At 36.3% G+C, this 18,424-nt stretch overlaps 1 protein-coding gene across 7 annotated transcripts in view; it reads right to left on the bottom strand.

Moving 5' to 3' along the window:
• The window catches only part of Snap25 (Synaptosomal-associated protein 25kDa), a 46,576-nt gene that overhangs the window by 19,847 nt on the left and 8,305 nt on the right, over positions 1-18,424 (bottom strand). For 4 of the 7 annotated variants that reach the window (XM_083034500.1, XM_083034494.1, XM_083034495.1 and 1 more), the window contains exons 2-4: positions 18,133-18,389; positions 17,270-17,311; positions 7,728-7,776 (exon numbers count right to left, since the gene is read on the bottom strand). In XM_083034500.1, coding sequence (XP_082890626.1) covers positions 7,728-7,776; positions 17,270-17,311; positions 18,133-18,231 — 190 coding nt within the window. In that variant the 5' untranslated portion in view covers positions 18,232-18,389. Of the gene's footprint in view, positions 1-1,318; positions 1,368-7,727; positions 7,777-17,269; positions 17,312-18,132; positions 18,390-18,424 lie in introns of all 7 variants that reach the window. The other 3 variants (XM_083034501.1, XM_083034498.1, XM_083034499.1) reach the window with 3 other exon arrangements.

Below are 18,424 nucleotides of genomic sequence, written 5' to 3'. Positions count from 1 at the left end.
CACACAGAGATTGATGTGTGACGTACGCCCGAAGAAGTAAATGAACACCAGAGCAGAGCAAAGCTAGAAAGGAAGTGGCGAAGGCAAAAAAGATAGAGAGACAGACACAATCAAATATAGTCAAAAAGGTTATAAAAGGATAAAAGCGAGACATCCTTTTCGAGAGGAGTATCCCGTATACACGCAGTAGACATCGATAGAGCATGTCATGCCGTTGAAAGATACAGTATCGGAGATGGGTATATCAAGGATCGGGGAGCACAAGATCGGGGGTAACCAAGTGGAATTTCGTCGGGCGTCCTAAACACGACAGGAGCCTATAAGAGCGATAATGTCGTCGTTCAAGTGACTCGACATCGATGACAAAACGTCGTCACGAGTCAACCGAGTCATCCGCTATAGCGACGCGAGAGGATCGTTCTCGTCATCGCGGCATCTCCCGTCATCGTTTGCCTTTGTTCGATGACAGCCACCGAAAGAGCGAACTGGATCACTCTCCACGAAGAAGAGTAACGAAAATCGACTCGCACGGTCGACACTGATTGCAAATCTCGAGTATCAAATATCGAGTATGTCATTAAGAATGCAGATAATAATATTTCGCACAAGATATCGAATTCAAGTGAAGTGAACATTTTTCGCGAAAAAATATATCTATCAATAAATGAGTAAATAAATTATAAAAAACTTTTCTCTATTTCAATTAATATCAAATTTTTCGAAAAATAATACTATAATAATACTAATATAATAATAATAATATACGATGTTTAAATGGAGAAAAATTTCTATATGTCAAAATTCTCTCTATTTATTTATTGCATGTAAAATTTGAAAGTAAAAGATTTATATATACAATAAATATTAAATGCTATCATCATTTCTCCATATATTGACAATCAAATATTACTAATATCCTTTTTTTACAAGAATTTAGAAGCAAGTGTTCTCTGCAAAAATGATTTCGGTCGACCGTTCGTAGTCGATTTTTCGCTTCATGCCGACTTTGTCGGCACTCGGGTAATCGCATCGGAAATACGCCCTTTCACGAAGGGAAACGCAAATTGACATGGCTAACGAAGGTCACGCACGTGTCACTCCGTCCTTCGCTTCGTGTCTTTTTCCTTTCCTGTCAGCCCTTTTCCTCTCACATCTCCGTTTTTCTTTTCTCGTTATATTAACGTATCTATATATATATTATACTCATCGAACTTGTCGCATCGCTCGCTCGTTTTTCGCAAAAGAGAAATAGATATAGAGAGAGAGAGAGAAAGAGACAGTGACTTATATTGTTGTTTTACTGTGGGAAACTGCTTACCGCCTTGGTGGTCTAACATCGTCAGAGTGTTTGCTCCGATATCCTCAGTCTACGACAGGGTCATCAAGGTGCCACACATTAACGGAAACGAAAGAATCGTTTTTCTCAGTGGAGTGGGTGCAAGAATTAACTGCGAAACAGAGTCACAGACAAAAAAGCAACAAAATTACGCGGGCACGTCCAGTCGGTCCGAAAGCGACGATTCTTGTGCGAAAGCAAACATTGTCCTCGAGATAATAGCCTCCCCTTCATGTGGGATAAATTACCACCGAAAAATATTATAACTCCCTGCGTCTATATTTATATCAGAATTTTATCGATAATTGCCATGTCGTACTATAAGAAAAAGAATATCCAGAAAATCGCGCTCCTCGACAAAACGTGCCGCGTAACGAACAAATTATAACATATTTATCAAAGTAAAACAAATAATAATATAATAATAATATAAAAAATAATATAATAATAATAATAGTAAAAATAGTAAAAAGAATAATAAAGACAATAATAAACAAAACAAAGATCCAGAGACAGCTCGCGATTATGTCATTAAGATGACATATGATCCTAATTCGCAACCATGTCAACCATAATCGCTCGCTCGCCCTTTACATAAATCGGTTGCAATCACCGTATTGTTTGTTTAGGATAACATATTAGCGATCAACTAAATTACTTATCTTTATATTAATAACAGAGAAATATCTTCCTGAAGAACAAAGAGAGAGTTAATTCAAATAATTCAATTTCGAAGAATAAATTTCAAGAGTTATTCAAGTCGGAAATTAAATTCCAAACTAATTGATGAATTAAGAATTTTAATTGAAAATCTTTCTTCGCGTTATTACAATTACAATTGCAACCAATTTCTGCATTTATTGCTTACGTTAGAAATCATAGGTGAAAAAGAGAGAATAGAGAGATAACAACGATGACGGACGCGACGTCGACAATATTAATGACGATTGACGATGAGACGGTTTAATGGAGCGTAAATGGGCGGCTTGATAGAGATATCGGCGAGCAAGAGACGCTACCTTCCGAAGAAAACAAAAAGATTTCTTCACAAATACAAGTTTATATTCTCTACATTTAATTTTTCAAATAGAATAGATTATTAAGAAAGGCGTAAAATGTTCAAAAGCAAGAAAGAGACGATTCAGACTTTACTGAAGAATTTTTATGATTTTTCTTTTCCAATATAAATTTCATACTAATTTTCTGATAAATTTTTTTAATAGACAAGTCTCACGAGCGTCGGATTTCGCTTTCGGGTTTTAAGCGAATAAACGCGAATTGACGAGAACGATGGCGCGATGAAACGACGATAATGCCGACGATGATCGGCAGTAGCAGTGGGAACTCACGCTGTTAATTACCCTTGCCAGGCTAATTGGCGATTAGCGCGCGATTGGCAGAGTTTCTCTTTCAGCGACGTTTCACTCTCGCGTTTCTCGTTCGTTCACTTGGCACCGCGAGCTCTCGTTTCTCGATTCTTGTATTTTTTTCTTTTTTTTTTACATACACATAGCCCTTCCTGACAATATATATATATATACCGCATACGCATACATTTCGGCCAGCGACTCGAAATCAAAGCGAGGACGGTATCTACTTTGGTAAGACGACGGCCGACAGAGAGTAAACAAGTTGCACGTTGGATGCACAGATTGCAAAACCAAAGGAGAGATGGAAGTAGACAGATAGAAAGATAGAGGAGATAATAGAAAGAGAGATATATATATATATATGTCAGAGGTAAAAGAGGAGATAAATGAAACAAGTTACGACAGACAAGAGAGATATCTACTGTCACAAGCGTTAACGAGTTATAGAATATATATACTCTCTTGAGATATATCTACATTAGGTAGACAAATACATGTTAGTATATGTATATACATATATAGAGAAATATAGTATATATGTATGTAATTATATAAGTATTACGTAGACTGAAAGCGACACAACTCTGCAAGCTTCGCGGCTGACTACTGGATAGTATATATGATTTGTATATAGTAAAAGAGATATAAAATATACACAGAGAGAATTACAGTATATCACAGAATTATTACATCGTGTATATCTTGTGAAAATTGGGATTGATCGGGCTAATTGCGACACGAGCGCCAAGTCGCGACACTTTCAATGATTAACGAGATAGATGACGAAAGTGATGCTGAAATCAATAATACTCGTAATCGCTTTATGGCGACCGTATCACTTTATGATGGACTTAATCGCTTAACTGGTGACCGTGGCCATTGCTAATCGATAATTGCGATGACGATGAGAGAGATGATAATCTTCCATAATAATATTATTTTATAACCTGCTTTATTATCTTAAAATAGATTACGTAAACGTAAATTTTGTAGCTTATCAAAATTTATATATGTTGTAAAAATACCTTTTTTTTTTTTATAAAATCAGTTTTTTTATAAAGAGCAGAATTTTCATAAATTGACTTTTTATAAAAAGCATAGGCTGAATTTACAGACAAGGGATATATTATATTTAGATTATTATTTAGAACGTAATTTTTTAAATTCATTTTCTCGCCATCTAAATTTCATATATGTATAATATATATATAATTTATTTACAACAATAAAATTTAGACGACGATAAAATAAATGATAAGCAATTCGAAATAAATATTTACGCGTTCTATAAATAATTTTCGAAATATATAATAATATATACTTGAACATCGGAAATTGTCGCGATTGTCTAATCCGCCGGAAACTGTCCCAATTAACCCGGTACACATCCGGTATTATACGAAAGCAGATGCGATAACAGCGTTTGACAGATGAGAGGCGCTTCTAAATTTCACCACACCGACCGGCGTAAAGAGAGTGTAAAAGAGGGCCGTGGAGGGGAAAAACTCGAAGACACGATAAGGACATTCCCGCACACGTCACATGCCATTATTGCACTTTTGCTACGCGATCGCATCCGCGCGTGTCGTCTGGATTTTTAGGGGATCCAAAAAAAAAAGGTGTCTGAGATCTACACGCAGAAAGAGAGAGAAAGAGAAAAGAAGGGCACGAAAGGAAGGGCGAGTAAGTGTGAGTGTGTAATGGGTCACACAGAGAGAGAAAAACGGCGGAATGGGGGGAAAAAAAAAAATAAAAACAAAAATGATCACGATCTGTAAATTACACCATCTGAACAACAGCTATTTAATTGTACACGAGAGCGGTTCGATCTCGTTAAGCGGTTCATACAGCATCCAACACCTTGCGCGATACACACATACAAACACATACATACACGCGCGCACACATACACAAAGAAAAAATAATAGAGAAAAATTGTTACTTTTATATATAAAAAATTTAAATAAAAGGGGAACAGTCTCACACAATACGCGAGGAATCTATCTATAGATTGATAAAAAAAATCTGTATATAATAATGTAGAAAAGATATATATACACACACTGATAAAAATACGGATAAAGAGGGTATCACGTAATACCGTTGTGTGAGTAAAGTTAAAAAAATATTGATAAAATATTCAGTGCAATGGTAATGTTTATGCAATGGCGCTCGTATATATTTGTTTATATACAATGGAAATTCGCGCGTTGGATCTTGTACGAGCCGCTTCACGTCAAACGCTGGCAAATAGCGACAGCGAATAGCAGCAGCAGCGATGATGAATTGATTTATTGGTGGAGGCCCATTTTCACATTATGTATATCGCTTATTGTTAGTATGTAGAGAGTGAGAATATCCCCTGTCACGTTATTGCGGAAGAGTTTCCCGATGATGTCACTGATGTGAAAACGTAAAAATGAGCCTGAACTTGTTAGTTCACGTCGTGAATTGCACGAGTCGCGTATTGGATCGTAAAGTTCCGGCGGAAGTTTTAGATTAAAATTTAAAAAAAAAAATAAATGCATCTTTCTCTTCACTTTTCTCGCGAACGATGAAAGCCGCGAAGAGATTGTAGGAGGAAAAAGCGCGCGTCTTAATGCAAACTTTTAATTACTCCGTAAAGTATTATCGAAAAAGATATTTATAATCCGCGTCGACGAAAGATTGAAATTTCAACAAAATTAGACGTTGGCGAAAAAAATTTTTTTTTTTCCGCCTACGATCCAAAACGCAGCCGCAGTGTAATAATGGTACACAGAGAGAATATTCTCTTAGAATTTACCCTGAAAATCATGGTAATCGTGGGACAATATGCGATATAGAAAGAATTTTATGAGAATTTCTCTGATTAATATTTATCACAATAAAAATAATAATATCTATCACAATAAAATATAAAATATGTTTAATTAATGTTACTATGCAGTTTAGTAAAATTAATCATTATTATGATAAATATTATTATTTTTATTGTGATAAATATTAATCAGAGAAATTCTCATAAAATTCTTTCCACACCATATTGTCCCACGATTACTATGATTTTTAGGGTAATTCTAAGAGAAAATTCTCTCAGGCCTGTTTCTATCAACATCGGTTAACTTTAACCTCCGGTTAAACTATATCTTTGTCTCTTTTTAAGAACGTATCTGAAAAAAGACAAAGATATAGTTTAACCGTAGGTTAAAGTTAACCGACGTTGGTAGAAACAGGTCTCAGGCCCATTTCTACCAACATCGGTTAACTTTAAAGCCTCCGGTTAAACTATCTTTGTCTCTTTTTAAAAATGTAGCTGAAAAAAGAGAAAGATATAGTTTAACCGTAGGTTAAAATTAACCGACGTTGGTAGAAACAGGCCTCAGTGTACAAGTAAGTAAACATTAGTTTAATATATCAGCAGAGAGAGTAGTCTCGGTTGGTGTCAGTGATCATGGCGATGGTGTTGTATAATCAGTATTAATCGGTAGTAGATTCGGCACAGTAGTATATACAACTTGCGATTGTATAGTGGTAGTTGGCTGTCGGTCTCCTTTAATCGAATTTGCTAATTGGGCGCGAAATTATCCTCATTGTGAATTGTAGCCTGCCTGCTCAGGAAAGTAAATGATGATTTAGGGTAGAGTTAAAGCTCTCTCTCTCTCCGATCGAGAGAGAGAGATAGCTCGTGTCTCATGTTAAAAGCATGGTATTATGTCGTTAAGCCGCGTCAAAGCGTGTAATTTCGAACGCGTTTAATTAAGCGTACACATTAATCGGATATTTTTAGACCCGAAGAATTGGCTTTTTCGTGGCTGTTGAACGCGAAACAGGAACCACAAGCTATCGGGCCGGAAAATCGATTTCTGCCTAAAGTTCTTTCGGACGTGTGACGGAAAATTCGCCTCGCGGAAAAATCGCGCTCCGCGAAAAATTCGCAATCTGCAAAAATTCGGAACCATTATTATTATTATTATTCGCGAATTCGTCGAATTTGGAACATTAAGGAATATCCGGCGCATGTCGTACGACTGTTAATTAACGGGGTTCCGCGGGGGTGGCGAGCCTACATCCTACATCCGTAATATCTTCGGGAGCCCCGGTAGAGGACTGAGTGTGTTAATAGAACAATTTCCGTCTCTGGTTAGCAGCTACAACCCGCGAGCGTTTCGAGCGTCGATTCTCGAGAGATCACTGCGTTAACCCTTTCGGTCGTTTCATCTAGCAATCGTTCAGATTTATATCGAATACTATGAATTACTACAATTTACTATGAAGATTATGTTGGAATTGTTTTTCTTTAAATTAAGGACTTTCCACTAATTATTATTTATCATGACCGAAAGAGTCAGTGTTTAATCGTTATACCGTCGTGTATGTGTGTCTAATTATTAACGCAAGAATAATTACGTATAGGCATATTTGAGAGAGATTTAGCGGGTATTTGGAATTTGAAATCTACGGGATGTTTCGCATGATTTCGACAATGGAAGAAGGAAAAATGCGAGAATACAATCTTCGTATATCTATTAAATATTCGTTAAATATTTTCATTTAATTTTTCAAGATAAATAATTTTTCGTGAAGAGACAAATAAAACCTATAGCAAATACGAAGAAGAGAAAGAAATCTCAGTTTGACAATAACAGTAAAAATAAGCTCTTTTTTTGAACGTCAAAAATCAATTCTACATTTGATAAAACTAATTTCTATCACATTAAAAAAAAAATTGCGTATAAAATAGATATCAAACTCATATGGAATCATCTCATCTGTTTTCTTTCCCGCAATTTTCTCATCCCGAGACCCTGTCGTGTGTATGCGTGTATGTGCGTATTATATGCGTTATATGGAGGGAGAAAGACACTCGCGGGGGTAACGCTTGTGATATTATATATATATATATAGACACGGTGTGTTAAATCGTAAAAGTGTGTGCGGTGACTAACAAAAACGAGTGAATTTTTCCTCGTTCCTTCACCTCCTACCCTTTCGTTTTCGGTAGTTACTTAATTACTTAACTAACAAGCGGATTCACTCACCTCCCTGGTCGTCGAGTGCGACCAGAGTGCGGATGCCAGCCTCCTTGCTCTACGACAGATAGAGGCAGCACAACACAGACAACCACCACCAGTGTTAGAGAGAGAGCGAGAGATAGATAGAGAGAGAGATAGACAGATAGAAAGAAAGAGAGATAGAGTCGTATATCTTTCTTCACTCTTTCTTCGTATCTTTCTTTCAGTAAGTATAAAGTAGTAATATTAGTAGTATATATTAGTATAGTATATAGTTAGGTATATATTTATATATATAGAAAGAGAGGTATATATGTAATGGACAAGTCGGTGGTGGGTTCTGGGCAAGCAAGATAAGAGGTGGATTATTGTGGTGGCCGGATATGTTGAGGTACAGTGGTGCGCGTACAGAGTGGGACCAGAGTGAGAAGTATTCTTTCGGGGCCTCTCTCGTTTTTTTTTCTATTTTTTTCACTTTTCTCGTGATTTTTTTCCCCTCATTTTCTGTCTATCACGAACGACGTCGCGGCGCGCCCTCGGACTCGCCTTACACGGCGTATTGTTTATAATATCGATATATCGATACCTGCCCGCGACGCAGAGACAGGTGGGCAAGAGAGATTGTGAAGAAAGAAAGTAGTATGAGATGTCTCGACCGGAGGTACCATCGAACGCGATGACAGTACGAACGTGTCGGCATGTTGTTGCTTGTTGTTGTTGTTGTTGTTCCTGATGTTGTATCGGTCAATGGCGATGTTGCTGTTGTACATGTTGTTGTTGTTGTAGATGTTGTTCCTGTTGCTGTAATTGTTGTCGCCGTTGTTGTTGTGCGTTTATATATTTTTTTGTTTTTATTTGGCGCGGATATCTTCCTTCTGACAAAGAGCGCGCGTTTATTATTTTCAGTCTTTGAGATTCTTTTTTGTTTGTTTCTTTTTTTTTTGCATTTCTTTGCGATATTCTGTGAGTTTCGGCTGAACAGTTTTCTAATCTCTCGATCGTGGTCGATCGTCCCTGCGATTGTCTCCTCCTTTTCGTCGGAGGGGAATCCAGGAAGGATCGAACACGATCGAGCAGATCCACGGCTGCAGTGTTATTTTTTTTCTGGGTGATAAGTGGGGATTCTTTCTTGGATTCCCAGTGACGAAAAGAGCGGTATATAGTAGAGTGTGTATTAGGTAGGTAGGTACAGGTACACCCCAGGATACACAATAGAGTACGCTTCCATTGAGTAAGATCCAATGCGCAAGGCAAGTCGCAGGCCTCGCAAGAAGCCCCTTTGAGTCACAAATGTGCCGCTAGGATAGATAAATCAATGGGGACAAAAAATTCACCGGTAATACAAATAATTGTATTACCGAGTACTTAAAAATTTACAAAAATTATAATAAATGTACATATCTCAAATAAAAATTTTTAATTTTAAATTTTTAAACAAAACATCACATAATTTATAAAATAATAAAATATATAAATTTTAAAGCCTTAAATTTTACAATCAAATATAATCTTGTTTCTCATAATCGACTTATATAAATATTAATTAAGGATATATATAAGGATTACGATAATGCATGTAAAAAAAATTAATAAAAAATCCGATGAGAAATTCCGGTTGGAGGCACTCTTCGAGACTCAAAGGGTTGCAAGTGCCTGGATAAATGCAAAGTAAAACACACACGCACACGTAATTGAAGTCGGAGGGGGAGCTGGGAGGGTGATGACGGGCAGCGAGTAAAGTGAATGCGCGAATGAGCGAAGTGAATGAAACGGTCGATGAACCGAGAAGGGAAAAATGATACTATACGTTTGACGGTTTCCTTTTTCTTATTTTTTTTCAACAGAGTCCCGCTTAATTACAGGCCATATTTGCGCGTTTAACACTAAATGCGGATATATCCGATCCTAATTTTCTAATTCGTTAATTAACGTGTCAACAATGAACGCAATCGAGTATCGAACAAGTAGAATCGAATAAGTTGCATTTAATATCGCGCTAAATAGAGCCGAGAATGTAAAAAAGAATCTGTGTATGATTGATCGATTTATTTAGCGACTATTTAGTCGCGAAAATTGTAATATTTGCTCCTTTCCTCATTCGGCTTGAAAAATACAAGCGTGCATATCGGTATAAAAAAATATATACATATAATTGTGGAAGTGCATAAGATTTGGAGAGAAAACGTGAAGAGTGATACGTCGACAGTGGCGAGAATGTGTAAAGTATGAGTAATTAAATCGGTCAATTAAAATCTAGGTAAGATTTAAACGGTAAGAGAACGAATAGAAAAATAAAAAAATTAATAGAAAGTATATCTTTTGTATTCATTTAAAGCTAAAATATTAAAGAATATCAAATATAAATATCAAAATTCTACAATATATTCGATATTAAATCATTTCTACTGATTGATTAGTGATACAAATAACAATAAAGCGCTACAGCATATTGAAAAATACAAAGAATTAAATATATCTCGAATATCTCTTTTAAGTGTACAAATATCGTATTGCAGGATGTCCCAGAAAATAGAGAATTACTAACTGTAGCATTTTATTCTTCACATAAATCGGATTTCTTAGCAAAGATTGTATAAGAATTACTTAACAAATTATTAAAAATAAAATTAAATAATAAGCTACAAAATAAAATAAAAAATTTTAACAAGATTTAAGACGATATCTCAATCTGTAATGCAATTTTTCTTCCTATACGGAATAAAGTAAATAGAATAGAATTAAAATCATAAATCATACTAATACTTTTAAGTCCATGTTTTAAATCAATTATTGATTTTTAGTAAACTCTTTCTTTACGGTAAATGTATTTTAAAAGAATTTCAAGATTACGACAATTAATACTATAATCATTACAAATTTGCAAATCGAATAAAATTCTTGACGAGGAAAGATCAATCATTGTCTCTCCGATTTTTTTTGCAAAACAGATTTTTCTACGGGACAGCCTGTACGTGTATGGTGTGAATATGTATATATGTATTTCAATGAAAAATGCATTTCTTTTGTATGATAGCGTGAACTGATGTGCACTGTATTGATTATATTGAGTATTGATTATACTGTGCTTTGATGATCGCTTCTAAAAAGAGCGATGCACTGAAGAAAGTGGACAGTGGCTTGCAGAGAGGGAAAAGGCCAACACACACAAACAGCCAGACAGCCAAAGCGGACAGGCAATGAGATTTCGTTGATCGAAAGGCAAATTAGCGACAACGATAATACTGCCTCTCTCTTAAGCGCGCGATAAAACTTCACCAAATTTATTCAGGGCATTAAGAAGCTTGTAACATCTTGCGTTCGATAAAAAAGTTGGAATAAAATTTCAAACTTAAAAAATATAGTTATAAAGAAGCGCGAGAGAAGTTAAATTTAAATCGATATTTTTTTTTAATGTAATAATCATTTGATTATCGAAAAAAATATGATATCTGTCGTATCTGTCAAAACTCTAAAAGATCGCGTTTTATAATATAATTTACAATTTTTATTCTATATTTTTATAATCGTTCGAGTAAGGAAAAAAATAACAATTATATATATCATTTTTATCGCTTTAAATTCTGACGACTTGTGTCAAAAAATCAAACAAAATTCGGAAGATTAATTATCATCTGTCATATATACTTTTTCTCGATTCTTGTTGCTTACGACAAACAACTATTTCATTAAACTAGAACAGTCGCCGATTGCTCTTTCGAGTTACGAAATCTCGTGGAAAGCAGACAGAGGCAATCGAAGCAGGCAAATGTAAGAAATCGCGGAGGCAAGCGGAGACCACACACGGCCACACACCGCGCACACGTATACAAAGAAACACAAGTAAGTAACATCCACAGCAACATCGGACACAATATCGAGAGACAGCAGCAACAGCTTTGTTTTTTACGTATATATACTGACGCAGCTTCCCTCCATCTTTCCTCTTTTCCTTATTCCCCTTTTTTTTTGTTTCCTTTTCGTTTTATTCTCTCTTTTCGCATTCGCCATTATTTTCTCTTTTCGGGCGTCTCATCGGTTCGCCCATTCGGTATCTCGGTAGGCGATACTCCTCTAGGGTGGGCCCTCTTCTTTAGCGAGGGCGCGAACCCTTCTTATCTCGACGATCTTGAAGAACACTTTTCCGCGAGATTTGCACTTTAACCCTTTGCATTCCTTTCGCGAGAATAATCATGTTTTTAATAATAAAATATTCCTGTAAATATATTGAAAGGAGATAAATTTGTAAATGACACTATTTTCTGAGAAGTGTTTTGCGATAAGTATTAATCATTATATGTATATTCCGGAATCTGTAAGAATTTTGAATTCAGCACTAATAAAAAAGAAAATTTTTCGATATCGATCACTCCGCATTTAGATAAATAATGTAAATTTACATTTCACATAAATCGATATTCTTTTATCTTCACGTAAACAATTTCTTTCTAAAGTAAAAGCGTAATTAAATTCAGAACAATTAGAAGGAAACGTCGCCCTCCGAAGGATGCTAAACACGTTCTCTTGCTTTTACAAGAGAAACTACTCAAGTACAAAGGGTTAAAGAGCGAGAAGTCAAACCGCGCGATTTTCATCCACAAAAAAGAATTCTATTTTTTTCTTTCTTTTTTTTTTATCACGAGCAGTCGAATTCTTCCCTCTGCTCGCTGCGCTATCGCGAATACTTGGACGCTGTCTCATCGAGACATAATTGCGTTGATATAACATCATTACGGTACAATATTCGCGTATACAATCGCCAGGATCGATCGTATTTTAAAAAATAACGATCCGATGCGACATGTTACAATTCGTCCAAAAACAAGGCAAAAAATCCTCCCGATCATAACATTTACTCTCCCCGATAACGGGTATATAATAAGGCTATTGATATTAGTCTACGTAATGCTCTGATTAAAAAAAAAAAAGGCACATATACAAGGAGAAGAAAGGGATTCGCAGATACGTATTAGAAGAGAAGGTAAGGAGAAACGTACGCTTATGTCACCTGCGTCGACGATGCGCAAGCGCAATTGCATGACGAAAGTTTCGAGAAATTTTTTTTCATAATCGTAATAAATACTATCTCTCTAACGATAGTAATATGTGTCGCGTATATGTCCGCCTAGTTATTCGATAATTATTACTGTTAATAATTATTATTATTCGTTCTTAATTAATTAATCGTGTATCGTATTTAATTGAACACTTGGTGCACACATTCGTTCCCTATAGTCTTCCTATAATGGTTATACGTAAAATCATATTAGCGTTAATTGACAATTATCTCATGTTAGCGGGATCAATATAAATATAAGTGAGGTCTGCCGATTAATAACGATGGATTAAATTGAAATTACCTGGCAGAAAATTGTCGTACAATAAGAAGCAGCCGCTTAATTTGTGAAAATAAGTTTGCTAGTTAAAGAATGTTAAACCAATAATCAAAATTAATAAGAAAAGGATATGATTTTGATCTTTCCAAGCAATTTGCATTATATAAATAATTTCAATATATATAAGCATAGAGAAAATATAAAAAAACATGTTAAATATAGAAAAAAATTTTTAGAGTTATTTAAAGAAAACTCCGTATATTTTTGTCTAATATTTATGCGTCAAAAACCGCGATATTTATATATAGAGATAAAAATTTCTTGCAAACTTCATTAAAAAATTTCATTTATTAAAATATCTCCCTTTCCTCGCTAAAATAAATTTTTTTCTCTCCGACTGGATATTTCGCTCAAAAGAGAATCAATCGCTCGGAAAAGAGTGAAATATATCCACGTTGGATTCAAGCAAGAACCATCGATAAAAGAAAAAAGAAAGACGTCGCTTACACACCGTCGCGCAGGGAGCTCGCGTTAAAAAGGGGTCGCAAAATAGATGCGGGCGAACCCGCGAATTAATCAGCGTCCGATGAAACGAGAAAGTTGACGATCGAGCTATACTATAAGAAAGACAGATAAAAAAAAAGCGAGCGATCGATCGCCACTTTCGACCTAACATTGTACGTCTACTCTCGCATATTTTTCGCGTTCGATTTTCTCGGCGATTTTCGTCATCTCGTGTCGCCGAGAAAAAAAAAAAAAAAATGATAACGCATAGAGAAACCCGTTTTTCCTTGGAAGTTTGCGACTTGACCATGGCACTTTATCGCTGCCTCCTGGTCGCGATCAAGTGCGCGATCATTTTATCATCACGCGCGACGTGACAATGATAACGCATTGCGCATTGTGGGTGTGTGTACGTACGCTTCTCTCGGCCGATGATGATTCGAGGGACGTCCCCGGTGCTCGGAAGAATGCGACACGTGCTTATTAGTGCAGCCACAGGTAGATAAGTAGGAGCGAGATAGACTGAAACGGAACGACGCAAGGACCTCGGCGGATCCTCCTCCTTTTTTTTTCAAATAAGAAAATTCGAGCGATCCTGCTTTTTGTGCACGCGACATTACTCTTGTAAATGTTACCAAAAAATCATGATAAAATTACGATAAATTTACTTTTGCGCGATTACGCAATATTACGCAATCGTGAGGCTGCAGAAAGTTGGTTCGAAAAGAATTATATATCTTATAGAAATTATTCGATCGAATTTATTATGGAAATATTAAATTTCTAAAATTAAGCAACGTGTACGATCGCGCAAAATACGATGTTAATAAATATAATTAAGAAGCAAATTTTTCAACACTTTTCTCACCTCTTGAAATTTGAAACATAATTGCAGTACCAGCAATTGTGTCGTAACAATTGCAAGCACGATGATTGTCAGACCGATTATTAGACAGGATAAGCCAGTTTGACGGATCAGATCGCGGAAGTCAGTTGCGTGCATTCCTTCGACAAGTATAGTAAGTTAAAAGTATAGTAGAAGAGAGTAAACATCATCGTTATGTGTATGCGTATGTGTATGTATATACATATACATACAAACATACATACACACAAACAGTTACACAGAACCGCATACATTCATATAGATGTACACGCGCACACATATATATATAATGTATCGAGAATAGTATAGTAGATATCGAAGATAACGAGCATAGACAGCGAATAATTATGCATGGAAATAAGAGAATATGGAGAGAGCTGCAGAATGCAGGTAGTTCCTTTTTCACGGTCGTGGCACGCGCGAACGTACGCAATATCGTAAAACACACGCGAGCAAATAAAGGAGAGCGTTATTATTAAATCAATAAAATGGTAGACAAATATTCGTATAATATATGTCGTCACACTTTCAGAAAATAATATGAAAATCGGAGGACTGTAATTTAATTCATCTGTCGAATCACGCGCTCTTCATTGTCTCGAGAAGTTCAATAAAACGTCTCTGTACTTTTAAATATCATTTTACATAAATATATTCGTAAACTCTTTCTCTCGAATTTGTCTGTATATAATAATTGCGAAAAAAAAATTAAATCAACACACTTTATTTGAGATTTATCCAGAATTATATTTTTTACGTATATATATATATATATATATATATATATATATATATACGTAGCGATTATAAAATAAAATAAAATAAAATGAAAAGTCAAAATACTTTGAGTTCGAGCACCCTCAATTTTTTCAAGATTACTTTTCTAGTACGTCTGGTATAATAAGTCCAGAACTATCGGATATCCTTCCAAGCAAGTTCTTTGATAAATTAAGCGTAAACTTTTTCTCGAGAAAATTCTGATTACAAGCATCTAATATTAAGAAGTATAAAGAATTTTAAATCTCAAGCAGTTTTTGTTAAAATAAAATCTGTTTAAATTTAATTATGGAATATTTTGTTTCTTTTTCTCATCTTCGTATTTTTTTTTTTTTTTCACCGTTAAGCATAAACATAATTAAATTTAGCATATTTGAAAAAAAATATTCAATTTTAGATTTCGCGAAGAAAAGTGCGATTGTTTGGACCATCTTGTTCAATAATTGTAAAATAAATTGAAAACAAACAAATTTATACAAAGGACGATTTTCAGAATTTCTTTTCAGAATTTACGTAATATTTAATCGCGAATATATTTCAATAAATGGTAATATTTTTTATATATATTTTTCTTTGAATTTCTTGAATTTATTATTTAGTACTTGTTAGTAATTTAAATATTGTAAAAAATATTGCATAAGATTTTAGTTTAATGGAAAAAATATATATATTACATACTAATAAAATATAATCTATTTAAAATGTTATTTAAAATATGATAAATTTTAAATAAAGCGCACAGTCTGCATCACCCTTATATAATTACAATGCTAATTAAAATTTAATCAGTAAAAGAGATCTCTTTTTTTTGCGCACGTTCGTGATGTGCCTCGCCGTTTCTCGGAACGCGTCGATGCGTCGTCTTACAAATTCGCACGATAGGTCTGTTCTCCCTCGATCGATTTTTCTCTTTTTTCTTTCTTCTTTTATTTTATTTCCTTCTCGCGATTCTCCACAAAATCGCAAAACACAGGAATTCTTCGCCCCCCTTCCCCTTATCATCCCCCTGGGGAACGAGCTCTCTCCGCTCGCGACGCGCGCAAAGAAAATCCCCTCTAACCCGTTTCTTTACAAGCTCACGGATCCGCAACACGCTCTCGGAATCGTCGCCTCCGTATGGCACCAGAGCTGGATAAAATACTACTTCGAAAAAAGAAAGACACATGTCGTCCTCGACGTCCACCTACACGTCTTCCCTTCTCCCTGCAAAGGGTCCTCACGAAGTTTTTTTCTCTCCTGCACTGACCCCCCTGGTGACTTGGACTGGCAGAAGTATCTCGCCGGCGTGAATCTCTCACAAAAGCGGAATCGGGAGCCCGCAAGAATATTTCAACAATGTTTCAACCGGTCAAGTGGCGGAATCAATGAAATACTGGTAGCGAAAGTTGTAATAAAAAAAAAAAAAAAAAAAGATTTCAACAGATCTCGCAGTCGATTAAATTAAAAGCAAAAATCTCTCCAGGGCTTTTGCGAGTTTAATTATATCGAGATCATGCCTCGTTAATTTTCTCTCATCAAGCTAGATGGTTCGAGTTTCGTGCCTGACTGTCTACTGTACTATATATTATATAGTCAGTTCTCGACGGCGCGAATCTCGGGAGGGCTCGATAATCGAGTCGATCGAGAGAAACCCGCCACTTGACCGGTTAACGATCGAAATAGTACTTTGCCCACCTCTCTCTGGCGCGACTCCTTTCCTCCTTGCTGCCATTTTCTTTATTTTTTTTTTTCTCTCAGTAGTTTTCTAGCAAAGTAGAACTTCAAGCGAGCAGTGGCGCCCGTAGCTTGCCGCAGTAGCGCGCAACGATTCGTCGATGAAAAATCGTTCCTAATTTACGAGACAGACGGAGGGAGAAGGTTCGGGAAGAGATTATTCTGAGGAATCGAGAATCGGGGGATCTAAACGGAGGGTAGGGTTCACGAGGGAGGGCTGCTACCGAGATTCGGATAATAGGGGAGAAAGGGGCTGCTTGGTGCACCGACGCGGGAAATCTCGAGGACGATCGAGAGAGGATCGAGGGGTCGATGCGCAAATAAGGAGGGACTAATGACAAAAAGGACAGACTCACCTCCTCGCATAGCGCCAGCATACGCCTCGTGCTATCCAGAGACTGAAACAAAAGTCGATCGAACCGATTATACACCACGCGATCATCCTCGTTGTCTGCGTCGTGGGCTAATTTTTCTTTTTTTTTTTTTTTTTTGTTGAAAAAATCATATTTTTTTGTTTCCGATAAAGACTCTATAAATATAAATTCAGGTAGGAAACGGGCTAATAAAAGCCAGACGCGGAAATTAAATTTAATTTGATCTTGACAAATTAAATAAAGAAGGTTGTAAAACAAATTTGTTGAGCTGAATTTATATTTTTATATCTTTACTATGTAACATTATTTCTTATGGAAAAAAGATGAGGCCAGAAATATGATTTTTTCAAAGACATAGTTTTTTTGAAAAGACTGATTCCATTAATTTGTCTAACATCCTTGTCGCTTTCTAATAATTAATTCGACCAGTGAGGACGATGTTAATAAAATAAATGTATAACGACACGAAATGTTTGGTAAAAAATTAATTATACTTTTCTTTTTCGGTCTGCCGTTATAAATAAATATTATATTCAAAACGCGATCTTAAATTCGTTGCAAATTATAGCAAATCCGCCGGGATATTTCGAGTCGCGACAAATAAGGAACCTTATATTGTTGCCGAGCGTTGTGTTTCCATGGTCGCGAATAAAAATAAAAATTCGCGCGAAGACCGAAATAGAGATCCTCGGAAACCGAGTTTGGCGAAATTACGTCGAATTTAATCGCCACGTCGTAAATCCTCGTGGCTGTCACGACATGTACATACATATACGTATATGTACACACACACACAGACAGACACACACACACACACAATGCATATACATATATGCATCACTCACCTCATCCGTGGTTTGACCGGCCTTGAGCTGTAACTCCTGCAGTTCGGTGCGGGGCGGACCGGCCTCGGCCGCACCCGCCGCTGACGTCGGTGCAGGCATCGCCGGCTGGTGGTCGGGTGCCTGACGCGACTAGATATCGGGCGACAGCCTTCCTCTTCCTCGACGAGAGTCTTGCCTTGCCTTCCCGCCTTCCGGCTCCTCGGGATACCGGCGATGTGGCGCTTCCTGGTGCCGCCGGATCAGCCGATCGGCGCGACCTGCAACATGCAACCAACGCGCGAGATCAGATCAC

Source organism: Prenolepis imparis, unplaced genomic scaffold (assembly GCF_030444845.1).
Source record: "Prenolepis imparis isolate NDT839.2.m4 unplaced genomic scaffold, iyPreImpa1.0 SCAF_3, whole genome shotgun sequence".
NCBI classification, from domain to species: domain Eukaryota; kingdom Metazoa; phylum Arthropoda; class Insecta; order Hymenoptera; family Formicidae; genus Prenolepis; species Prenolepis imparis.
Note: the sequence above shows the minus strand (reverse complement) of the source record. Positions and strands in the feature narration are given on the sequence as shown.